Source organism: Phyllobates terribilis, unplaced genomic scaffold (genome assembly GCF_046119375.1).
Source record: "Phyllobates terribilis strain yellow unplaced genomic scaffold, ASM4611937v1 Scaffold_231__1_contigs__length_3143052, whole genome shotgun sequence".
Lineage (NCBI taxonomy): Eukaryota > Metazoa > Chordata > Amphibia > Anura > Dendrobatidae > Phyllobates > Phyllobates terribilis.
The window spans coordinates 971,478-989,490 of record NW_027362991.1 but is presented as its reverse complement, the minus strand read 5'-3'; the positions used below and the strand labels follow the sequence as shown (position 1 = coordinate 989,490).

At 44.4% G+C, this 18,013-nt stretch overlaps 1 protein-coding gene across 1 annotated transcript in view; it reads left to right on the top strand.

The window, feature by feature from the left end:
* Positions 1–11,783, top strand: part of LOC141215220 (uncharacterized protein C11orf98-like) — a 36,111-nt gene extending 24,328 nt beyond the window's left edge. Inside the window, exons 3-4 of the mRNA XM_073665543.1 lie at positions 6,134–6,231; positions 11,062–11,783. Of these exons, the coding sequence (XP_073521644.1) occupies positions 6,134–6,231; positions 11,062–11,201 (238 nt within the window). The 3' untranslated portion in view covers positions 11,202–11,783. The remainder of the gene's footprint in view (positions 1–6,133; positions 6,232–11,061) is intronic.
* Positions 11,784–18,013: the final 6,230 nt, after the last annotated feature.

The window sequence follows — 18,013 nt, the reverse complement described above, 5'->3', positions numbered from 1 at the left end:
TTTGGGGATAGAGATATTATTCTTCGGAAGGCAAGAACGGCTAAGGATATGAGTATTAATGGCCAAACAGTGTCCATATACCCCGACTACTCGGCTGAGGTTCAGAAGCAAAGAATGCTTTATGGTGGGGTGAAGAAAAGGTTGAGAGATATGGAACTGGCGTACTCTACTTTGTATCCTGCAAAGCTCAGGGTTGTGGCCCTGGGATCTGTTCATTTTTTTCCAACTCCGGAGGAGGCCACCAAGTGGCTGGACTTGAACGAGAAAAATATCAGAGCTGGTAAAGGAAGTGAGAAGACACGCTGAGAGACTTGGCGGGCCTTATACTTGTGAAGGAAGAAAGATGGATGATGCTGTTATATAGAGACTTTTTGTTCCTGCCTTCTAGTTATCATGGACAATGGAGGGACTGTAGAGGATAGCACATATAAGCGGAGGAGAAATGGAGGGATTGAAAGTAATTCACGGTTTTGAGATAACGTTTGTAAGTTTGATAGGTATAGAGTCACCTATTCTCTGGTTTAGAGGGAAGAAACACATTGGGCGTCTTTGGTAATGGTTTTTATGTTCAACAACAGTGGGGAGGGAAGTGGATGGGAGGGGAGAGGCCCTTCAGGCTATGGGTTGGTATCAGGGGTTCTTGGGAGAAGTATTGTCCTTTACGGGATTGGGAATATATACGTATAGGGAAATATGGTGGGTGATAAGATTAAAATTCTTAATTGGAATGTGAGGGGATTATCTGATGGAACACGAAGAGCGGCGATTATGGAGTATATTAGGAAGTAGGGACCGGATGTGATATGCCTTTAAGAAACATATTTGATTAAGGAGAAAGTGGAGGTGTTGAAGAGAAGATGGATCGGGAGGGCATATCACTCCACGTACTCCTCATATGCCAGGGGGGGTCTCGTTGTTGGTGGGAGCGTCCACACCCTTTTGAGGACATTGAAAGACATATCAACAGTGAAGTCCAATACATTTTTGTAATTTGTAAAATTTATGAACAATTGTTATGTATAGTGGCCATGTACATACCACCTCCATATTAGGGGAAGAAGATCCAGGAGGTGATAGTCCCATATCCCTTTTGTGCAATTCTATCGTTATTAATTGTTGGTGACTTTAATAATGTGATGGATGAGGGATGGGATAGGCATAAACAGGGAATAGGAAAAGGTGGCCGGAAACTGACATCATTTGGGAACTATGGTTGACACAATTGATTTGTGGGGTGGAATATCTCCCTAGAGTGGTCTCGGACCATAAACCTCTGGAGCTGCTTATTAAATAGACGGGGGGAGATCTAGACAGGTGTGCGGGTGGAGGCTCCATCCACTATGGCTGAAGCATTTTAATATGGAAGCAATAAAGAGGGAGTTAGACGAATATTGGCAGTTCAATGAAGGTAGTGCAGATAGGCGAGTGGTGTGGGATGCCATGAAGGCATACTTGAGGGGTCTTCTGTTTCGAGAAATTTCTAGATGTAAGTCTAAAACTAGATCGGTAGACAGGGCAGTGATGGAGGCTTTAGAAAGGGCGGAAAGAGAACTGACGGTGAACCCCTCAGTAGAGAGTAAGAACGGGCTCAAGGAAGCTCGGAAGGGAGTCACCAAACTATATATATAAATAGAATAGAGAGGAAAAGAGCTTTCCAGAAGACACAATTCTACGATAAGGGTGAAAGGGTGGGACATTTGCTATCAGTAGTAGCGGCAGCACAGAGGGAATTCTCATTTGTATACAATCTGAAGACGGAAGAAGGGACGGAGGTGGTGGATGCGGAGGATATACTGGAAGATTTTAGACGGTGTTATGAGCATCTATACTCTTCTGAATCTTGAGCCTCATCAGCAGAGATGGAAGGGTTTCTTGTGGAGGCAGGACTCCCTAGGATTGTAGAGAGTGACAGGAGGAGACTGGAAGAGCCTGTAACACAGGAGGAGGTTGAAACAGCTATAATCTCTTTGACAAATAATAAGGCTCCAGGGGGGACAGACTCCCGGGTGAGACCTATAAACAGTTGGTTAAGGTGGTAGCACCTAGACTAAAGGCAGTCTTCGAGGAGGCTTTGGAATGTGGTGCATTACTATTGTCCATGAGGGAGGCTGTGGTAGTGGTCATCCCTAAGGAAGATAGAGACGCAAAGTTGCAAGAGTCCTACAGGCCCATTTCGTTACTGACGGTGGATGTAAAAATTCTGGCCAACCGATTGGTGAGTGTGGTGCAAGATCTTATCCACCCCGATCAATCCAGATTTATGCCGGATAGGTCTACAGCAATAAACATACATAGACTCTTCCTTAATCTGCAGTTGCCGTCGGATAATGGGGGTCGTAGGGAGTTAGTGTCGTTGGATGCACGCAAAGCATTCGACATCGTCGAATGGAGCTATCTTTGGAAGATGTTGGAGTGCTTTGGATTTGGACCAACCTTCATATCGTGGATACGGATGTTGTACACATCCCCAACTGCTAGGGTCAGGGTTAGTGGGCAGACATCCAGACAATTCGCTCTTCATAGGGGAACCAGACAGGGGTGTCCGCTGTCTCCACTGCTTTTTGCGTTGGCAGTGGAGCCCTTGGCGCAGACAATTAGAAAGGCAGCCTCAGTCAAGGGGTATAAATATGGATCTGTAGAGGAAAAAATAGCTTTAGATGCAGATGATGTGCTGCTCTTCCTGGAAGACCCTGATGAGTCCTTGCGGGATGTGATAAGCATCCTTGGGAGATTTGGGGGTATGTCGGGCCTGGAAATTAATTGGGAGAAATCCAACATTCTAGCTGTGGATGGTAGTGGTGAAGACCTTAGGATAGAGGGGGATGGCAGTAGGTTGGCGGTTGTGCGGTAGTCCAAGTACCTGGGCATTCAGGTATCACTCCCACTCCCTAGCTATATAGACCTGAATCTGATCCCACTACTGGGTAAGTTCAGAAGCGAAGTGGGGGCGTGGTGTAGATTAGATCTATCAGTGGTGGGAAGGGCAAACCTTATTAAAATTGTGCTGATGCCGCAGGTGCTGTACGTGCTGCACAATGCCCCCATATGGTTACCTAAACGGTGGTTCCGGACAATCAATTCTATATTTAGGGATCTTGTATGGGGGTAAAAACAACCGAGGATTAGATTGGAAATATTACAGAGGCCCAAAGAGTAAGGGGGGCTGGCACTCCTGAGCCCGTGGATCTACTATCTAGCAGCTCAAGGTCAACAGCTAAGGGGACGGAGAGAGCCAGAGGGAACGGGTTCGGTGTGGCGGATATTGACTCAGGTACTGGGGAGAGATTCATTGGTTCAAGGACTGGAGGCAGGTAGTTTTAGTAAACTGGGACTGTCATGCCCCACTCTGGCCTTGATACACAAGGTATGGGAGGAGATTAAAATGATTAGGGGAGTGGAGGCCTTGACTAATTATTCCCCTATATGGCAAAATGAAAAACTGCCGGCGTTTGACAAAATGGGGGAATTTAAAAACTGGACGAGGAAAGGAATTCAATACATGGCCCAATTACAGGACTAGCGAGGACTAGTGACTTTTGAGAAACTACAGGAGGAATATGAGTTATCTGAGATCTGTAGATTCCAGTATAGACAGTTCTGTCACGCTTACATAGCGCAGGGTAAGACTGTTTCTATGAGGGTCCAAAAAGACATATTGGTGGACTATGTGTGTAGTGATGGGGGAACAAAAGGAGTTATGTCTGGTATTTATAAGGACTTAATGCACACCTTTTTAATCAATTACCTGATTAAGACTAAAGGAAAGTGGGAAGACGAATTGGGACTGTAGAATCTGCTGAGTTTTGAGGTGGCAGTTAATATTAATTAACAAGAGATACTGGATCTTTAACCCCTTAAGCCCCGAGGGTGGTTTGCACGTTAATGACCAGGCCAATTTTTACAATTCTGACCACTGTCACTTTATGAGGTAATTACTCTGGAACGCTTCAACGGATCCCCCTGATTCTGAGACTGTTTTTTCGTGACATATTGTACTTCATGATTGTGGTAAAATTTCTTCGATATCACTTGCGTTTATTTGTGAAAAAAAACGGTAATTTGGCGAAAATTTTGAAAATTTAGCAATTTTCAAAATTTGAATTTTTATGCCCTTAAATCAGAGAGATATGTCACACAAAAGAGTTAATAAATAACATTTCCCACATGTCTACTTTACATCAGCACAATTTTGGAACCAAAATTTTTTTTTGTTAGGAAGTTATAAGGGTTAAAAGTTGACCATCGAAAACAAAACCATTTTTTAGGGACCACATCACATTTGAAGTCACTTTGAGAGGTCTTTATGACAGAAAATACCCAAAAGTGACACCATTCTAAAAACTGCACCCCTCAAGGTGCTCAAAACCACATTCAAGAACTTTATTAACCCTTCAGGTGCTTCACAGGAATTTTTTGAATGTGGAAGAAAAAAATGAACATTTAACTTTTTTCTCCTCCAGGCCCAGGTACCATAAAACCTGTTGTAAAAAAAGAATTAAAATAATAAATATCAATATACTTCCCCTCTGTCAGCCCACAATCTCCTCACTGCCGCTGCCTCCGAACCCAGAGATGCATTGCGGCAACGGCCTGCGATGACGTTGCGGTCATGTGACAGTGAGGTCCTCACAGGTCCTGCCTCTCTGTATCTATGGGAACAAAGCTGCCGGGGAGTAGCGGCGAGGAGACTTATTATTTTTTACATTCTTTCTTTTACTATTGATGCTGCATATGCAGCATCAATAGTAAAAAGTTGGTCACACTTGTCAAGCACTATGCAGCGTGACCAACCTGTCAAGCACTTTTCCAAGTGATGCTAATATTTCTTGGACAGCTCTTGACAATGTGCATGCTAAAATGCATGCAGAAACGCTTGATTTGCGCTTGTGTTTTGCAGGAAAACGCATGTGAATTAGGCTTGCGCTTTCCCGCAGCAGGGGGATGCGGAAATGATGCAGAAATTTCTGCTTAATTTACGCAAAGTGGGCACATAGCCTAATATCAGACCTTGCTGCATAAGGATCTGCATGTAGTTGTGTGTTGGTATCACTTTGTGTCTACAACAAAATGGCTCCTCACTGTGAGAGATCCTAATTCCTAAACTTCATTGTCTCTTATCCATTTGTAAACACCCAGAAAGGGAGGGGGGAGGAGGAGACATCATACATGGAGCAAATCCGGCCCAGATTTTCAGCAGTTGTAATGAATGCCAGCTCTACACAAGGTTTTCATGCCAAATTTCAGTAGCTGCTCCCCCTAGTGTTTCAAAGTGGAACATGTCAAACTTTTTAAATTATTTTTCATATTTTACTCCATTAAAAAAATATGATAATATTGGAAAAACGAATCAAAACAATAATACTTTACATTTTCGCAATTGTTGAAAAAAAATTTTTTTTGATGGCACCTTCCCTTTAATAGCCAGGCATTGGATAAATGAAGAACCGCCGACGATACAAGAATTTTTTTGACAATCTTGACTTTATTGTAAATATGGAAAAAGGTGTTTATGCCAAAAAAAAAGAAAAAACATTCAATGCATTGTGGACACCGTGGGTGGAGAGACGATGATCCCGAAAGGAGGATATACTTCTGAATATTGGTTGTTAATGTTTTTTATAAGGGGGGGAGGGAGGGGATGCGCTGTAATTGAAAATAAGTGACCTTGTTGGACATTGTAATGTCTGGACTCTGTTTCTTTGTTTTATACTGGTCGTCTGAGCATTTGTTTTCTATTAGGAAAACATTGAGGTTTATGATGTTTCAACATTTACTACAATTTGCAGGTAACTGCGAATGGCAGTAGAGCTAAAGACTTATTAAAAAAAAAGTTCAATTTATAGAGCCGTACATCTATCAGCAGAGCACGGGCTGCTGTCACATTTAGTCTGTGAATGGATCATCAGACTGCGGACTGACGCTGAATTATTCCATCTGCCCTCGTATATTATCCAAAAAGTTTAGATCTCCTATTAACACAATGTTACATTATTTCATCCATACATTTCCTAAGTGAAATTCTTTCCTGGCTCCTGATTATGACGGCACAGATCTGGATTACACTGTCATTTGTCTTCTTCAACTAATAGTCTGATATCTGTTACATGTAAATTCTGTTTTTTTGTCTTTCTAGTTCTAGCGCTAGAGCGAACATCACACTTTCTGGGAAGAAGAAAAGAAAATTGATTAAGCAGATACGACATCTAGTGAAGGAGAAAGAGGTCATGGATGGTACTGTTAGGAATAATACGAATTACACTTCATATCTGTGGCTGTCTGAAATATCTGTCTGTCCTTCTCTCTATAACTTTTCTCAAAATGCTTGTTAGATTCTGTTCACACTAGAGATGAGGCTTCAACTTCTAAAAGGTTTTGCAGTCACATGGATTATTAAAGGGGTTGTCCAGGCTTGGGAAAAAAATCTGCAGTCACATTGTGCGATTGCAGACTGCTAAATCAAGACTGCATGTGATGCTAACGTTCTCCGGATTCTTCGGTATTTCTGCTGCCAGCGGATGGTCCTGTGATTGCATGTATGTATTTTACATACTGGCTGTCCCGTTGTAGCGCAATGGCCGACTCCCTTGCGTGGTGTCCTCTTCTCCCTCCATGCTTACTCTACGCCCCGGCCCTTGACATGGTCCACTTTGCTGTAGTGCACGCACGCTCCACTGCTCTTAAAGGGGCAGCATGCATTTATAGTAAATGCCCTCGGTTTGTAGCTGAGAGGCATTTAGTATAATTAGTACACCTGCAAGTTGGCTACCAGCCAAGAGCTGGAAGGCATCTTGTATAAAAAAACTCCCTCCCCTTTAGGGAGTCGCTGAAGCAACAGCATTTATTAGTGTGTAGTCTTCCCTACTAGTGAGTTGTTAGGTCCCCTGGTCCCGGTGCGGCCAGTGTCCTGAACCGTAATCCCTGGTCCCTGTGTGGCCAGTCCTGTCCCGAAGTCCCCTGGTCCCGGTGCGGACAGCATTTGAATGTCTCCCTATCCGAGTATCCCATGTATTGGGACTGCTCCAACCTATCTCTAAAGTACCTGTCTGGGTCTCCATGTCAGTAACCGTTCTGTGGTGATCCCGAATCTATTAGTCTAAACGTAGCCTGAGCCTGTGTCAGCTAACCTGTTCCCTGGGGTCAGCTGCTGCAATACCAAGATCTGCCTAGGAGTGGTACCAGGCGGCTACCTGCAGTTCAGCCTGTTTCCACCATCAGAAGCTCCAGTGAACACCAGGTAGCCACTTAGCTACGCCCCTTCCTAGGCAGGCCCGGCCCTGTGGCACAGTGGGTCCACAAATCCACATGCGTCACTGTCGTGCGTTACACCCGTGCTGACTAAATGTGTTTAGCTTATGACTCATTTCTCCCCTACATTACACTGTGCCTGTGTGGGGGCCAGTGGCCGCACATGTAACATTACTGATGGCAGGAAAGTGTCAGGATAGAACATACTCAGGGAATTGGGAGGAATGTGAGGAAGGAGAAACTTGTGTGCAGAGATTTATCCATATTGAGCCTGTATGGGAGTCTCAGGATGGTGCTTTGTAGATGGAGTGTGTGTGTGTGAGGGAGGATGGGACAGATACTGCTCTGCCTCTTGGGAAATGTCTAGAGACACAAAGGGAAAGCGTGTAGGAATTTTGGGATGTAAGGAATAACTAATCACAAGCATAGCTGCAGAGGACCTAAAAAAATGAAAATAAAGGTAAGGGGGTTTTGTGACTCATTTTTTGTGACAGACATATACTACTTTTTTTTTCCCTGGAAAAGCTTTTTAACAGATTGAAAAAGAAAACCTTACGGAAAAGGAGAATAGATTCTGTCTTATGTTGTTGTAACTGGTTACAATTATTTTTAATGCCTGGGATAATGTAAGAACAGTGCAGTGGATGAGCATATTGACCTACCCGACTGCGGAAACGAAATTGGAAATGGCTATTAAGACTTTCCAAACTGGACACCTTTTTGCTCCCATAATACAATTCCTTCTCATACATACTTTTATCTTTTGAGTAGATCTAAAGGCAAAAATGAGATCAGTAGTGATGGGCGAGCACTAAAATGCTCGGGTGCTCGATGCTCGGGTCGAGCACATTGGAATACTCGGGTGCTCAACCCGAGCAACAAGCCCAATGTAAGTCTATGGGAAACTCGAGCATTTTTCAGGCGGCTCCCCTGGCTGTCTGCAGAGGGCCTAATAATTGCCCAAATCAATGGGAACAGTGCTCAAATGACATGGGGACAGCATGGAGAAGACCCCTGGAAGCATTTCTGACTCCCAGGGCACTTCTGTCAACAATGTTGTCAGAGTATTACGCCACTTTTACGGACTCGCAATAAAACATACAAAAACGAAATCAAAATGGATTTTCCTGGGAAATATGTTAAGGAACATCCTTTGCAGGGTAATGACTTGTATATAAAGCAAAATAAATAACCAAAAACAAAAATACTCCTCCACACCTTGTGCTATGTTCACACTTAGCGTTTTTGATGCGTTTTTGCACTTTTGTATTGCTTTCAACCAAGACAAATGCATTCACCAGGAAATGTCATTTTAACATTTTACAACCTTATCTGGCCATGTGGTGTGTGAGACATCATCAGACACATCGTGTGTTTCATTTATATAGGAGGGACTCTGAAAGTCACAAAGCTAATTTTTATAGGGCCATCAGGCGGCCTTTACTATTCTTAAAGGGCCAGCAGTCTTCCCTCATTATTCTTACAGAGCCATCAGCCGGCTGTGTTTTATTGTTCCCATTACTAAAGAGTGGGTCTCCTATACTGTTATTGGGTATGCAGTGAGTGGCAGGGCTGCCCAAAATTTAGACGCACCCCAATACCACTTTGAACAGACGTAGAGGAGGGCCTCCTGAAAACAATGTTCCCATTATTGGGAACTAGGTCTCCCATTGTGTTTTCCTATGCAGTGAATGCAAGGGTTGCCAAAAATTTGGAGGCACTCCAATGCCCCTTGGAAGAGACGTAGAGGAGGGCTTCCTGAATAAAAATGTTCCCATTATTAGGAAGTGGTCTCCCATTGTGTTTGCCTATGTAGTGAATGCAAGGGCTGCCAAAAATTGGGAGGCACTCCAATGCCCCTTGGAAGAGACGTGGAGGAGGGCCTCATAAAAAATGTTCCCTTTAGAAAGGAGTGGGTCTCCTATACTTGTAATGCCCAGTAATCAGAGAAGCTGAGTAAGGCCACGGCCCCACTATCAGTATGTGGTCAGTATTTTTTCTCAGGAGTGGGAGCAAAAACCAGGTGAGGAACAATCAGAGAAAAGGTATAATAGAAACAAGTCACCAATTCTGCATTTATCACCCACTCCTGAGAAAAAATACTGACCAAATACTGATAGTGGGGCCGTGGCCTAAGGGAAAAAGATGCGAAACCGTGGGTTGAAGTATAGGACTTGCTTACTGGACTGTAGTAATGTGCTGGGTTGTGGTGAAGACAGAGGAACTTGAGGCGGAAAAAAACTAAGCTTGGAAGAAGTAGAGAGTCCGTGTGTGAAGATGCTCCATATTGTAAATAAAATGCTCGTGAAATTATGCACCCGCTATCTATTGTATATAGTTGCCACCAAGTTAATGTTAAGTAACAGACTGTTTATTTTCGAGTGATGGTCTCCTTCATTGAACTCTTTAACAGTTAACATCTTCATGTAGCGTGTCGGGGTGTAAAAGACGAGTACCTCACCCACAGCTGCCGCCCCACACTACTTTACACTTTCACTCCATTTTTACTAGTCTTTTAGCAACATACCCCTCTTTTCCCTTCTTGGGTCCAGTAAGTCATGGTGTCCTTGTTAGGCCTCCACAGTCTGAATTGTTGCTTCTACAGCTGCTCAATGGTACAAATCGTCATTTTCCTAACATATGATAAATGAAGCTTGATTCTAAGGCTATGTTCACACATAGTTGCGTTTTTTTTACGTAACAAATCTGCAGCAAAACTGATCTCTGGCAGGAAATCAGCTGCGTCAAAAACTGTTTTTTTCTGCTTTTTTTGTGCATTTTTTTCAACGTTTTTTTCTCTGTCCTTCTGTCTCTATTTATGCATGTACATAAAGTTCTGTGAAAAAAAGAACCCCATTCTATTTTGCCATCAAAAACGCTGATGCAAATTTTGGTGCGTTTTTGATGCGTTTTTTTTACCACTCATTACTTCCTATGGGTAAAAAAACGCTAAAAGAAGTGACAAGCTCTATTTTCCAAAAACCCAACCAAGGCACAAAATATGCAACAAAAAAAAAACATGATGTGTGAACAGAGAATTCTGGTTTCTCATAGACTTTGCTGGTACTGCAAAACGCAGCTGAAAATTTGCATAAAAATCTGCAGCAAAAAAAAACGATGAAAAACACAACATGTGTGAACATAGTCTTACTCTCTCTTTGTTGTGACAAAAATCAGGAAGGTCTTTCACAGGGTTTTGGTTTTCTGGTGTCAACAAAATCATGAGACTGGAAAATCTGAACTCCTCAACTAAAGGCACAGCTGTCTTTTTCTCCAAGAAAGACCTACCCCTCCATCGTAGAATACCGAACCCATTTGGAGTAAACTCATTTGTCAAAAATTCAAGGCGCTAAGGTTGCTCTCTTGGCCTTTTTTTTTTTTACATTCTGCACTTTTCTAACACCCCACTTGTTGCCAACTAACTCTCTTTACTGTAACCTTTTGAATAGCAAACACATTTGTTCTGTTTTTAACAACTGATTTTTACCACACTTTATATATTTCTGCATTGTCTTGGGTCTCTCATTATAGTCTATGCCCCAATTATTTTTTGCTGAAATAAAGACTATAAAAGGAATAAAAATGGTTGACTGCAGAGCCTGCAAAAAAAAGACGTAATTGCAAGTGTATGCTTGGTTAAGGGGCCCATGCTTCTGAATGCCCAAGGCTCAGATGAGTCTCTGCCTACTACTCTGCATACTGAGAAACACTAATGTGAACGGAGCCTAATTAATAGACATTGTACCTCTAAAGGTCTATTGCCTTTGAAATTAACTAAGTCATTGGTTGCTAATAATATTCATTTTCATTTCCTAGTGGAAACTATGTCAAAGCCTCAAAAACCTGTCCGTATCATGGAAGTTGAAATTGGCCCAACAAAAAGAAAATCGAAGAAGCCTCAACTGGATGTGGAAATGGAGGAGGTTGCTCCAGAAACCAGTAACGAGGGCAAATAGGCTTTCATCAACCTTAAAGCGACCTTCCTCCCCTATATTAAATATGACTATATATTTCTAATGTATAGGGACTATATGAACACAGCATTATCATCAGCCCATACTAATAAAAGGCCAGGGAAGCAGTGGTTCAGACATTTCTCAGCTATCCCCATCAATTGCTATCTTGGACATGAGGAACCAGAGCACCAGTCTTCATGGCTGGAGCCGCAATGGAGACCATTCAAAATTTATAGTCACGTTTAATGTGAGGAGGGGTTGAGGGTGTGCCTATTACTCTGGACATGTGTCTCTTTTGGTTACATTCTGTGGTAAGCCAGAAGGAAACAATGGATCACTATTGTAAATGCATAAGTCACTCATCTACAGAAGTGGATGGATTTTTTTTTTTCATCAAGGACATACTAATGAACAACAGGTTTTTCCACTTTTGACTCCGCTACTAGCCTAAATCCAATACTTCAAGAGCTGAAAGCCATGTCATCATGTTATTCTTGTGCTGTCAGTTGGAAACGCGGATGTGTAATGTCGGCCTTATACTTTTTTTATTATTAAATATTCTCCTTTTTAGGAGTGTATTCATGTGTCTTGTATAATGACTTTCTTATCTCAGGTATTCAAGCTAGTAACTTCTACGTGCTTGATATACGTGGGTCATAATATTAAACAATATTGCACACATGATTCATTTTTCAAGATACCTCGTAGATTTGCCTTTTTTTATTGTAGTTTGGATTTGATACAATTTGTGATATGCTAACGCCGTATAGAAATTACAAGTGATCCTTAAACAATATACCATATTTTTTGGACTTTAAGACACACTTTTTAGCAAGTTAGAATCTTGCTAAAAAGTGTGTGCGTTTTGTAGTAGAGGCAGCTTCCTGTGATCAAGGGGAATGCTAACACAGCATCTTTCCCGATCACTGAGACAACTTCTTTCCTCAAGACAGACACTGATCAGTGCAGGGCAGGAGTGGAAGCTACCAGGGGCTTGCATGGATGCTGCACGTACTGAGTAGTGGATATACATTTATATTCTTTATAGGGCTTTGAATTAATTAAGCATGGGTTGGGCAGTAGTAGACAACCCCTTTGACTCAATTATTCACACCAGAATGGTTACTGTTTTTTTTTATTTAGCAAAGTCCTTATACACTGGCATCTGAAAAAGTGATAGAGGAGGCATGATCATTCACATGTACAGAGCGATATCTAGTTGACCGTTGTTAGAAGGTTTTTATAGCAGTGAGGATCCACTCCCTCAGAGCTGATACTCGGTTGGCCATCCCCAACCTCACCACACATATGAAGGCTATGAGCACTTTAATACTGGCAAAAAGGAGAACCAATATCCAGCACTATAGATAAAATGTACAAATTTATTAATAATCAAAAAATTAGCTTATATACAGGATATAAAAATTTAGAGCACTACATGGAAAGTAAGCCTAGTGAACGGAAAAAAAGACGAATGTACAAAACAGGATCAAAAGGAATGTGCCTCAGCATCGATGATGTCTGTTATAAATACAACTCATTGTGAAATAGCAATGAAGTCACCAATAATACAAATGGTGAGCAGTAATGCTCTATCAATTAAAATTCATATTAAAGTGGTATCCGAGTCTGAAAGTTTAATCTCTGTATAAAAAATAGGGAATAGCTTTCCAACCACTGTGGTCCTCAGCAATATCAAGAACCGGGGCCCTGAAGAGCCCCAGCGCTCATAGCAAGTAAGCATTTCTGCTACACACAGGCGATCAGAACATCGCAGCTTCTAGTCTCCCAAGGAGACTATTGAAGCTTGTTGATCGTAAGCACCACCGCTCCATTCATTCTAATGGGAGTGCCAAAAATTAGCATGAGCCGCGGGAACGTAAATGCCAATATCGCTGGAACGGTCCCGACACAGTAGGGGAGTATGAGCTTTTTCATTTTAACGAGGCCAAACATGGGAAATTAGAAGGGGTTGCCCTAATAGTGAACAACTCTAATCCTAAGAAATCACCAACCCAGAGCATTGGCTTCTCCCTTAGCCGTTCTCCTAATAACGGCTCTGAGCTCCATCTTGGGCTTTGTGCTTGTTCCAATGCCCTGTTTTCTCTGCGTGTGGAGAAACTCTGGCTATGTAGATGAGCCCAGCAACGTACTGGATATGTCCAGAAGTGCATAGCGACAATGACAATGTAGCCAAGCCCAGCGATGTAGCAGAGCAGGGTATGTCAGGAGGCACACAGTGGCAATATAACAGAGTTGGGTATGTCACAAAGCACAGCAGTAGCAGAATGGAACAATGATGGTCCTGAGGTCCGTGTCCCTTCCAATTGATTAAAGGGGTTGTCCACTCCTGGACAACATCTGCATAATGAATTCAAGACCCCAAAGAAAATAAAAAAACAATATATACTCCTCTCCCACAGCATTCTGATGTCGGTGCTGCTGTACCTGGCAATTGATGAGACATCAGTGTATAACATGATCGCTGCAGCTGATTGGCTGCAGTTTTTACAATTTCTTCAAAATTGGTACATTGATAATGTAAGGTATCGACCATTGAATAAACTCAATTGGACTCCAATAAACATCTTACGGAAAGCTGAGAGAATAAATGGGATTGAGTATAACATGGGGTCAGCCCTTCCCACTGTGGTGCCGCCAAAGCCTCTCCAAAAACTAATGATGACATTTGACGACTGAGACATAAACTGCTCAAAATGCACTGTGCACTGATACAAAACTTTGGAAGGCCTTAGGGTCTCCACCACATTGGGCAGGAGTTGGTAGATGAAGTAAAAATCTATAAATATGCAAAGCAACTATGGTTTACCATGGCATCCGAGGGCCTGTCGAAGGGCCATATCACTGCCATTTTGGTACTCCTGTGAAGCTCCACCACAGGCTGAGCTTTAGGCCATGTTCAGTATTTTACATCAGTATTTGCAAGCCCAAAAGTGGGTGAAAAAATGCAGACGTGGTGCACATGTTTTTCCTCTGATTGCTCCATTCCTGGTTTTGGCTTACAAATGCTGATGTAAAATGCTGATCAAATACTGAACGTGGCCTTATAGGGGACCTCCATTTTCTCTATATACTGCAATATTCCTGTATGGTATATACAAGGTGTTCCTAAAGTCTGGACACAGGCAAAAATTACATATTTTAAAGAAATGAAATGTATTAACATTTTATTCAATTGTAATATTAAATAACTTTTTCAATATTATTTCCATAATTTGCAATGCAAAGCTTGATGCGCTTTGCAAAATTCATGTGAACTCGATGTAATAAATCCACATTACCGTTAATATTAGCACATTCATTCTTTATGAGAGAATTTCTGTGTGTCCAGACTTTAGGGACACTTTGTAGTTTAAGCAATTGGACGATTGCAGGTTCATGTCTCCTAAGGGGACTGAAAAAAGAGCGTAAAGGTATGTGCCCACAATCAGGAATAGAGTTTTGGACGCAGCTCACCGCTGCGTCCAAAACGCTGCGTTCTATTTTACAAGCACAGTGGATGGGATTTATAGAAATCCCATGCCCACTGTGCTTCTATTTAACACTGCGTAAACTCACCCGCGGTGCGGGTTTAGAAGCCGCAGCATGTTAATTATCTGCAGCATAGTTTCACCCATAGCCATTCATTACATGTGGTAAATCCACATGGTTCACTGAACACATGCGGATTTACCTGCATGATTAGAACTCAGCATTTTGGAAGCAGCGAAAATATGCTGCGTCAAAAACACTGCTATTTCCTGATCACATAGCACATAGCGTTTTAATGAATCTGGCACATCTGACAAGTGGCATGCGCCTTGCCACAGATTTTACTCCAGTCAAGGACCGGAGTGAGATCTGTGGCTTAGCGATAACCAAACCCCTGGCCCTTCCGCCCACTTTGTTGGAACTCGGCGGAAGTGGTGTGAGAACGCCAAAAGTCGCAACATTTTAGTGCAGCTTTGAGTTCATCCAACATTTTGCGACTTTTCAAAGAATTGTGTCGCAAAAACTTAGTTGAATAAGGTCCATAGAATAAAAAAACTAAAAATTTTAATCACCCTCCTTTCCCCTCATTAAAAATTAAATATATTTGGTATCGCTGCATCCATAATAGCCCGGTCTTATTAAAATAGAAATTTAGCAAAAGCTGTAATAATGATGGAAAGAAAAAAAATGTTTGGACCCCAAAGTGGTACCAAGCAAACCGCCAGCTCGCTAGAAAAGGGCAACAGAACCCCCCTCCCCTGAAATTATATATATATATATATATACACACACACTACCGTTTAAAATGTTGGGGTCAGTTAGAAATTTCATTATTTATGAAAGAAGAGCACTTTTTTTTTTTAATGAAGCTAACATTAAATGAATCAGAAATACACTCTATACATTGTTAATGTGGTAAATGACTATTCTAGCTGCAAACGTCTTGTTTTTTTTGCAATATCTACATAGATGTATAGAGGCCCATTTCCAACAACCACCACTCCAGTGTTTTAATGGTACATTGTGTTTGCTAACTGTGTAAGAAGGCTAATGGATGTTTAGAAAACCCTTGCACAAGTATGTTAGTGTAATGCACACGCCCGGGCTGAGCGGCGTGTGCGTGTGATTCCACTGGACCGTGTCGGAGAGTGAATGCCTGGAGGGGCGTAACTAGGTATTCACCCGATCCAACCAGGGTCGCACGACGGCATACGACGCCAGTGCACCAAGGAGGAACCGAGCAGAGGGACCAGGTGCTACTCCAGGACAGACCCCGGACACGGCTGTTAACCTACACAGGGGAATACAGGAACAGACAGGTTAGGCTGGCACACTGACTGGTGGGTATAGGCAGGCACGACTGGTATGCAGGCAGGGGGGTACAGGCAAGCACGGCTAGAGTGCAGACAGGGAGGCACTAGCAGGTAGGAACACAGGCGGGATAGGACCCAGTACACACTGGGACTCAGGAACAGAACCACAGATGTGGCGGACAAACACAGCAGAGTAAGGCCGCCCAGAGTGGTGAACGAGACCAGGGCAAGACTAGAGCGGTGAGCGAGAGTAGAGCAGGACGAGGCCGCCTGGAGCGGTGAGCGAGAGTAGAGCAGGACGAGGCCGCCTGGAGCGGTGAGCGAGAGTAGAGCAGGATGAGGCCGCCTGGAGCGGTGAGCGAGAGTAGAGCAGGGCGAAGCCACCTGGAGCGGTGAGCGAGAGTAGAGCAGGACGAGGCCGCCTGGAGCGGTGAGCGAGAGTAGAGCAGGACGAGGCCGCCTGGAGCGGTGAGCGAGAGTAGAGCAGGACGAGGCCGCCTGGAGCGGTGAGCGAGAGTAGAGCAGGACGAGGCCGCCTGAAGCGGTGAGCGAGAGTAGAGCAGGACGAGGCCGCCTGGAGCGGTGAGCGAGAGTAGAGCAGGACGAGGCCGCCTGGAGCGGTGAGCGAGAGTAGAGCAGGACGAGGCCGCCTGGAGCGGTGAGCGAGAGTAGAGCAGGACGAGGCCGCCTGGAGCGGTGAGCGAGAGTAGAGCAGGACGAGGCCGCCTGGAGCGGTGAGCGAGAGTAGAGCAGGACGAGGCCGCCTGGAGCGGTGAGCGAGAGTAGAGCAGGACGAGGCCGCCTGGAGCGGTGAGCGAGAGTAGAGCAGGATGAGGTCGCCTGGAGCGGTGAGCAAAGGGTCAGAGTGGTGCGAGACTGCCGGAGAGGTGAGCAAAGGGTCAGAGCGGAGCGAGACTGCCGGAGCGGTGAGCAAAGGGTCAGAGCGGTGCGAGACTGCCGGAGCGGTGAGCAAAGGGTCAGAGCGGAGCGAGACTGCGGGAGCGGTGAGCAAAGGGTCAGAGCGGAGCGAGACTGCCGGAGCAGTGAGCAAAGGGTCAGAGCGGAGCGAGACTGCCGGAGCAGTGAGCAAAGGGTCAGAGCGGAGCGAGACTGCCAGAGCAGTGAGCAAAGGGTCAGAGCGGAGCGAGACTGCCGGAGCAGTGAGCAAAGGGTCAGAGCGGAGCGAGACTGCCGGAGCAGTGAGCAAAGGCAGAGCAGGCTAGAACCTGCCGGAGCGGTGAGCAAAGGCAGAGCAGGCTAGAACCGCCGGAGCGGTGAGCAAAGGCAGAGCAGGCTAGAACCGCCAGAGCGGTGAGCAAAGGCAGAGCAGGCTAGAACCACCGGAGCGGTGAGCAAAGGCAGAGCAGGCTAGAACCGCCGGAGCGGTGAGCAAGGCAGAGCAGGGGGGACAGGGCTCTGTACACACGGAACAGACAGGAAGGGAAAGGTAGAACCAGATACCCACAGGGTACTTGCAGTGAAGTAGCGAGTGGACCACAAACTCACAAACGGAAGTACAGTGACAACGAGCAGGAGTTAGGTACGAGTTCAGACTCTGCAGAAAAAGGAAAGGTACGGACATAGAGAAACACAGGAAACAAGCTAGAAGAGTATACAGACAAGAACAGACACAGTAGCAAGATACAGGAGCGGGTCTAGGTATGCAGCCCCTAGAAGGCGGGAGGAACAGGCTAGGAGCGTGTTCAGACAGGACAGACAAGATACAGGAGCGGGTCTAGGTATGCGGCCCCTAGAAGGCGGAACGAACAGGCAAGGAGCGTGTTCAGACAGGCCTGGAAATACAGCCTCCAGGAAGGGCAGGCAAGCAAACACAGAAGGGGACCTGGCACATTCAGAGTGAAAGAGCACACTGAATGAAACAATGCTCAGGCATGGGTTAATTGGAGCAGCTGGTTTAAATACCAGGTGACAGACAGCAATAGGCTGAGGACGCACAAGGGGTGTGCCTGCAGCAGGTACAAAAAGCAGGAAGTGATCGGGCGCCGC